At 36.0% G+C, this 8,541-nt stretch overlaps 1 protein-coding gene across 1 annotated transcript; it reads left to right on the top strand.

Moving 5' to 3' along the window:
* Positions 1 to 613: 613 nt before the first annotated feature.
* LOC114313963 (uncharacterized) lies at positions 614 to 7,521 on the top strand. Its single transcript, XM_082913357.1, has 8 exons — positions 614 to 622; positions 3,378 to 3,476; positions 3,577 to 3,687; positions 4,288 to 4,359; positions 4,468 to 4,584; positions 5,599 to 5,710; positions 6,269 to 6,310; positions 6,595 to 7,521. The coding sequence occupies exons 1-8, from the start codon at positions 614 to 616 to the stop codon at positions 6,603 to 6,605; spliced, it is 573 nt and encodes a 190-aa protein (XP_082769483.1). The 3' UTR covers positions 6,606 to 7,521.
* The last annotated feature ends 1,020 nt before the right edge of the window (positions 7,522 to 8,541 follow it).

Here is an 8,541-nt window from a genome sequence, read left to right as displayed (position 1 = left end):
TTTTCGAGTGGTACATATTCCAAACAATTTCCAAACAAAACATGAAATCAAATGTTCCAATTTTTGAAAATTAGTCTATACTTGTATGCGCATCACATAGTAATGTTAGCCTAACAACCGGAATAAGAACATATAATGTAAACAAGATTCACATCATGATTAGTAGACGCCGATCTTTGATCGGGCGAGTAGGGGTGCTCAATTTATGACCTTCCCCTTTCGTACCTAAGTTCTCGAGCCGAGACAATCTTGGTGACGACGGATATGTGGCCTTCGGCATGAGTCATGGGTTTCCTAAATTTTTCAAAAACATTTAGGTGGAAGCTTTGTATTTGGCAAAGCAGTCTATTTTTGACATTTTGATTCAAAAATCAATTTTCCAAAAGATTTTCCGGATTTGGACTCTTTGGTGTTTATCTATTTCACATTGCACTTGTGGAAACGATTCAGAACAGCGGGAGTCTGAACTGTAGGGCTTGTCGTCTTCCGAAAGGAGCACGAAAAGTCGAGCTACACACCACAACCCGGGTATAGGCTAGTTTAACCGAAGAGTGAATTTATCTTCACTCACCGTCCTCGAGGTTGGGTCCTTTGTCCGGACTCCATTACGCCTATGGTTCTGGTGCGTAGATCCCGAAAAGTTTCGAATCTGCAAGTGTTCTGGGACTCATTAATGGAGCTGCTTCTAGATCGCGTCCGAATCTGTTTGAAGCCAAGTGCTTCGGATCTATAGGTTTATGGATCCGAACCCTTTTGAGTTCGAGCTCAAATAAGTCTCTAGGTTCGTGGTTCCGAACCCTTTTAAGACTAAGCAAATACCTCGGAGAATGGATCTCTTTCGAGGGTTTCATCTCTTTTGAAAACAACAGTTAAGCTCCTCGAACACCCATATGGGCTTGTAAATGGTTTCATCTCCAAGTAACAGTGATGTAAATGGTTTCATCTCTTCCTTTAGAGATATATGCTTGAAATGTATCCTCCTCGGCCCAATTTGTTGACTTTCTTGTGGGCCCGTTCAATAGAATTCACTTAGCCCATTTGTAATAATTTTTCCAAGCTCACCAATTTTTGGGCTTTTCGATTGGGTCCAATTAATTAGTGGGCTCAAGTTAACCCCTCTTACATTTTGCCCCTTGCATGTATGAGAATTTTTGAATTTCTCGGACATGCATATTTTCACTTCTTTGGCCATGCTTCGTATCACACCCTCGGGAATATTTTGTCCTCATGTGGCTTTTGGATAAGATTGATGACCATTCAATTTTTTTCTTTTTTTTCTCTCCAGGTCAGAGAAACATTTTGTAATTCTGAAAAGGTGAAGCCCCTGTTTTTCTTTCTTTAAATTGAAACCCACCTCTTCTCTCTCTAGAAAGTATTAAAGAACCATAACTTTTCAACACCTCCTCATTTTTGAAGGCAACATAGCAAAACCTGGTTTTGCTTCTTCAACAACAGAGAGTCACCATTGCTAGGGACGCAGCCATTCAACTAAATGCTGTCAGCTCGTGTGTGCCTTGCTCTTCTGCTCCAAGCACTATCATCACTCGATGTCGTCGTCACTCACTACAGGAAATATAGGATTTAACGGCGTTCATTTAACGGCGCTTTTTTAAACGTCACTGTTTTTAACATTTAACGACGTTTTATAAATGTCGCATTTTATTTTGAATAAAACGGCACCGTTTAGCGAATCGAAGTCGTTTTTTAAACGCCTTCACATGTGTTATAATAATGTTTTTCCTTGCTCTCTTTTTGAGCTCTGCGAGAATCAGAGAACCCTTCTCTCTCTCTCTCTCTTCAAGCCCTCATTTTGAATCTGGGAAACCTTTAGTCTCAGAGAAACCAGTCCCTCAAATCTCACTCACCCGATCGCTCGCTCTCTCTCTAAACCCTTCAGTCTCAGATATTACGATTCAACCTTCTTCAGCTCGGTTTCATCTCAGATCTAATCTCAGAGTGATTTCGATTTCCAAGTTCTTTCTCTCTCTCTCTCTCTCTTTCTCTCTCTCGATTTCGAAGCTCCACCGCTACCACCATCTGCATCGTTGACTAAGGTGAGCACCACTGTCTACAATCTCAATTTCATATTCTCTCTCTCTCTCTCTCTCTCTCTCTCTCTCAAGCTCTTCCTTCTGTCGATTCTTCTCCTAGGGTTTACATATGTTTAAGATTTCAGATCTGAGATTTCTCATTCAAAAATATATGTTTTAGATCTGAGATTTCTTATTCAAAAATATATGTTTCAGATCTGAGATTTCTCATTCAAAATATATGTTTATGATTTGAAATTTCTCATTCAAAAATATTTGTTTGAGATTTGAAATTTCTCATTCGAAAATATATAGTCTTTCCTCATTAAAAATTTTCATTCGAAACAATATCCTGTTAGATGAGATTTTCATTCTAAAATACGTGTTATGATGATTAAAAGTCAGAGCAATAGAAATCTAGAAAATCATTTTCTTTTATGCTGTTCTACATTGCTGAGTTGATGGCACAGCCCTTGACTATCTAGAAACCAATTATTGGATTTGGAAGCCTAGGGTGAAGTCTGTGAGCCCGAAGACCTTTTGGTCTTATAAATGTCATTGGTAGATAATAATAATTACCATTGGTATTTAGTTTAATTATATGATTATTAGGAAGATATTCTGATTTTGTTTCCAAATGATATTTGGGAGAGTTTCCTATTTGTATTAAGGTTGATATGATATGGTTTACAGTGTAATAATAAGCTTTTGATTAATGATACTGATAGTGTTTTACGCTGTAATCGTTTGTGCTTTACCTATCTCGTTCTACACCATGAATACATAATGTATTACCTTACAATTAATCTGTGTCAATGTGTGTGCTGTTATGTGCCTGACATGGATACTTCACACATACAAAAGTCCATGTTATACACTCATGCACAATAATGTAACCGGTGCCTCTATGCATATTGTATCATGGATGACATGAGTCCTGTACAAGCATCACCATTGTTGTCAAGTTGTCAATCGAATCATGGATCATCTTGCTAAAATATTGAATTGTGAATTGTAAGATTCATTTTATTTAATATGATATATACTTTTGTATATTTATAAACGTATAAAAATGTACACTTTTTGAAATAAAGTAAATTATCAATATGACTAAATCGTATATGTGCATATACGTATAAAAGCAAGTATATCAATATAACGAATTAATCTCTTCTATATATCTTGGTGGTTTGGCAAAAATGACATCATTTCATTGGTGATTTTTTTACTAGCGATGGGGTAGATCCCCTACCCATTCCCACCAAATTTCGCTTCTTTCCCCAACAAGGACCGGTCTGCATGCACATGAAGTTATACATTCCACTCTAATTTTTAGTTTGTCTGCAGTGGTTGACTTTCATTGATTCCGAAGGACGAATCATAGATTCAAAAGCTTTAAGGAAGAGAATATTTTATGGGGGAGTTGATCTCGGACTGCGGAAAGAGGTTTGTACATTGTAGTAGGAAGAAATGGCATGCTGATCTTTTATTTTTCTAGGTTGAATGTGCATTTTTGTTATGTGAAACTTTTTTTTAATGATTACAGGTTTGGCCTTTCCTGTTGGGATATCATGCATATGATTCAATATCTGCAGAGAGGGAATATCTCATGTTAGTTAAAAAGTCAGAGTATGAGGCTATTAAAAACCAGTGGCAGGTTTGTTGTTAATTTTAGCTCAGTAGTCAACACATTTATTCATCCTCCCATGTTTTGATGCTGGTACATGTTGTGGTCACTCCCATAGCAAACGCCCACATGCTTTTCATGCAAGCAGTTAACTAGTTTCAACTTGTGGCACTTCTGAGATTCTAGCTTTGCATTTGTCTTGAATTGCCTGTGTTAAATTGCTATAGAGAAATTCAGTTTTATGATTATTATTGTGGTAGACTTGAATGGCTGTGCCTTTTTCTTGTCATATATGAGGTCAGGTTTGGTTAGTAAGCCAATACAGCTTCCTAACCAAACTTGACCAAGGTTTAATTGAGGGAGTTGCTAGCTATCCAAATTGGAGCAAACTTCTCATCTGTTTGCATAGCTTAAGCTTTTATATTTTCAGGGTATACAGACTACTAGATTTGTAGGAATTCAGTGTAAGATATTAACAGGGGATATTTGGCTAGGTTCTAGGTTCTAGTTTGATTGTGTTCAAACCTGAGGGCAGACACTTTGTGCATCTGATGTTTATGTATATTTACATTGTGGTTTCTTTCAAACAAACTTTTTACGTGCTTAACATGCTTATATTCTTTTCTTCAGAGTATCTCCACAGAACAGGCAAAAAGATTTACAAAATTTAGGGAGAGGAAAGGCCTTATTGATGAAGATGTGGTATGCTGGAAAATGCCTCATTTTTTTCCTTTTGAATTAATTTTCTTTAGATGAATTGAAAAAGTTGTTTACATTCAAACTTTTAATTGTTCACTTTTTGTTTTCAAGGTAAGAACTGATAGATCACTTTCATTCTATGATGGGGACGACAATCCAAATGTGAATCTTTTACGAGGCATACTGCTGACATACTCGTTTTACAACTTTGACCTTGGTTACTGTCAGGTACTTATTGTTGTCAATAATTATTATTTCAGATGGCAGTTATTTATTGATTTTAGATGATTAATAGCAGAATGGTTTTCCATGTACGAAATGTATCAAATATCCTTCTGCTTGCCATTTTTTTAAAGCCAGAATTACCAATGCTTGGAAACAATTGGATCAAAAAACAACACCAAAATTTCCAGGACTGCACATTATTGCTTAAAGCAAAACCCATCTGAATTATGGCTTCTTTTTTTTTGTTTTTTTAAAACTGCAATGAAAATGTAAATGGTAACATATATTTCCCTTTATTTTTCCTTGCAGAATTAAATATGACCTAGTTGCCAGTTACCAAATTTCTGCAAGAATATAGCACAAAGGAGTGTGCAACCCTATAATTCAACATAGTTTGGGATGTAACATTAAGTCACACTGCAGTAGATTTAGATGCATTGATAAAAAAAAGTAGATATGACTTCAGAAGTTTAGTAAAAAAGACTTGCCTAAGTTGGAATACCTTCTAGGATTAGATGTGCACAGTTGATAATAACAGAAGAATTTTTTCTTCAATTGAACACTCAGCATGATGCATGAAATTTTCTTCCGAAAAGGCAATGTTGAACTGCATTGTTCAAGGGCAACGACATGGTTTTGAAATTCCCTTTTTAAGTTTTTCTCGAGTGCTATATGTTCTGGATTACCTATCATCTTCTTGAATAATGCAGATGTTTGGCTTATGGTGCTAATATGGTAGAATAATAAAATATTTCGTTTCTCATTGCATGTGGCTTGATGTCTTGTCCATCATTTGATCTATCCTAGTGGATTTAACTGATAATATCAAATAAATAATATGGATTGGTGCTATATGGACAGGGATAGTAGTTCTCATTGTGCTTGTTTTTATGTATAGTGCATATTGCAAAGAATTGGCTGGATGCTTTTTTGTGTTCTGTTCTAAACTAATATGGAATGCTATTTGATCTTTTTTCTTCTTTGAAAGGTACTGAGTCTTTTATAATTTGCCTACAGATTGTGGGACAGTTGAAATCCTTGCAGCTTGTTACAAGCCTAACAGCAGAACGAGATGGTGAAATTCGGAAGGCTGCTTTAAATACTCTAGCTACAGGTTATAAGACCTTTGGTGAGTTCTGCTCTTATCAAGCTGTAGACTTTATTTGGTGTTTGGTTTCTTGGAATACACAAGGGCTTGAAGTTTTAAATCCTGCTTAATTTTTGATTGATTGCTTCTAGGTCTTGTGTTTGTTTTAATCTTTTTTCCATTAATTTTAACTTTGGGAAGAAATGCCAATGTTTACAGAAAAAAAAAAGGTCAGTAATTTGATCTCATGAGAAGTAGAATTTGGAGAAAACAAAAGGAACCCACCTCCTCACAAAAGGGAAGTAGAATTTGGAGAAAACAAAGAAAAATTGAACATTTAGAGTTTCAAATTTATTTTAGTGCTTTTAGATGGCTACATGATTTTGTTAGACTGATATTGGACATGTTTCAATTGATGCCGAAACCTGTATCATAGCTAGATAGGGGCACTTTAAATTTTACATATATATGTGTGTGTGTGTGTTTATGTATTTCATAGGTAACAGAGACTTAATAAGTTCTTCTATGTTGTTGCACTTCAGAAATGCATAATATACACAAAAATAAACTCTATTAATGTCTTCCCATTGTTAATTTCAGGCTCTGAAAGATCTGTATACACACCTGATTCCCATACAGAGAGTAAAGGATCTGTATACACACCTGATTATCTACTACCTGATGATGATAAGTTTTTTATTTTTTATTTTAATTTTTTGTATTTCTTCCCCAAAATGAAACATCAGGTTTTCATTTAACCCCTTTTCATGATAGAGGAATACATTTTTACGGCTTTTATAGTTTGTTTTTTAATTACTAATGCACCAGGATCCTTGTTTTTATTTTTATTTTTTTTGTTAATTCTGTTCATGCTGCCATTAGTAAAAATTTTTTCCCCTTACTCTGAATTTTCTTGTACTGAACAGGGTATGAATGACAGAGTTGTCCCACCCTCAATGACAGATTTTGTGCAGCGGCTTCTACTAGGGGCGATGGTGCATAAGCTCCTTTACGACGGCCATTTCACCTATTATTATTTCTGTGACGAATGCCATAGACAGATTTAGAGAAGTCATTTCACCTATTATTATTTCTGTGACGAATGGCCATTTCACCTATTTACATAATAGTTGGAGATGGTGGAAACATAGAAACACCTGATGTTAATCATGCAGATGACAAATGTCCACCACAGAATACTTACCAGAAATTGGAGGGGTATGCCATTTGAATTTCTCGCCTGGCCCTGCAAAAGGCAAATTTTGTTGGGACAGACAACCAGAGTGGAGTGCATTTAGGGAGAGTAGTTTTGGACATGGAATACTTGAGATAAGATAGCTATTAATGCCATTTACTTGATTATGGGGCATTCTTGATAAGCATTCAAGCACTGAGAAATATCCTTGAAATGACTATTTGTCTGTCATAGCATTATTGACAAATCTTCTTCTACACAATCATATCATTTCATCAAACTAGTTTCTAAAAGGTTGTTAATTGTTTTGATTAGGGTTGTGGAAACATTTCTTAAATGTACCAGAAACATTTAATAAAGATAAGGGAAACAAGATCTGACAGCACAAGATGTGTCAACAATTTGTCCTTGTTAACACCTATTTTGGTGAATGCTTGGCAGGTGACAGCACAAGATGTGTCAACAATGCTGAGATGTGAACAAAGGACCATCGTCTTCCTTATAGAACCCGAGAATTTTTGTTTCTTAGTAGATGCTTTCATAGTACTTGTATGTATAATTAGTTTGAATTGCATCTTTTGTGCCGATTTGTTTTGTAATAACTTTCAACTTACCACTAGGTACTAGTTTAACTTTATTTCATCTTGGAATTGAAATATTTTTGTGTATTGAGAAGCATGAATTGATCTAGTATTATGTTTACCTAAATTTAGTCAATATATTGTATATTTTTCATCTTTATAAAAGGGATTTTTTTTGGGTTAAATCTCACAGAATTAACACAATTTATTATTATTTTTTTAAAAAAATGAAGTTATAACGGCGTTTTTAAACGCCACTGTAGAATACTAACGGTTATATGACCTATCACGGCGTTTTTAAAACGTCGCTAAATGTGGAGTGACGTCATTGTATCATTATGAAGCACATTTAGCGGCGTTTTTTAAAACGCCGCCTATACTGATATAGCGACGCTTTTAAAGCGTCATAAAGTTACAGCGACGGCCGCATCTTCGGCGTTTGGTACTAAACGTCACAAAAACAATTAGCGGCATTTTTGATAGCTATAGCGGCATTTTTTAAACGCCACTAAAAGCTTAATTTCCAGCTGTGACTACTGCGTCTCTGCCCTCCAGCGCTGTCTACTTGCCACCACCGACTGGTGCCATTACTTCATCACAACACTGTCTTGCCCAACGCCATTCAGCGGGCCGTCATCCTTCAATAGAACTAGCCGTGGTCTTGCCTTATGTGGACAATCTTGTCTGCATGGCCTTCGTGTTTTGCAACCCATGACCTATGCCACTTGCTACTTTTCTGCGCCTGACTAATCCACGCCGACCACGTCGTCTACATAGTGCGGTGTTGGCTTGCCCAGCACCCTTCTCGCCTGCTACTTGTGCATGCTGCTCACGCCGACATTGACTCCCCGACACTGGTTCTACCAATCTCGATCTTCATTACTTCAAGCTATGACTAATTTTTGCCTTATACATCCAATCTATGAGAAAACTCAAATCCCTCTCTCTCTCGATTTCTCTGATTTCAAACAAACTCTTCTCCTTGTGATTTTTGATTTGTGAGTAAACATTTTGTGAAACCCATTTTTGAATTTCTTATTTGTATAAACTCTAATTTATAAATTTATGGATAATGTAACCCATAAATTTCTACTGTT

Source organism: Camellia sinensis, chromosome 2, assembly GCF_055761805.1.
Source record: "Camellia sinensis isolate YWXY chromosome 2, ASM5576180v1, whole genome shotgun sequence".
Lineage (NCBI taxonomy): Eukaryota > Viridiplantae > Streptophyta > Magnoliopsida > Ericales > Theaceae > Camellia > Camellia sinensis.
This window is presented reverse-complemented; position numbering and strand designations above follow the sequence as displayed.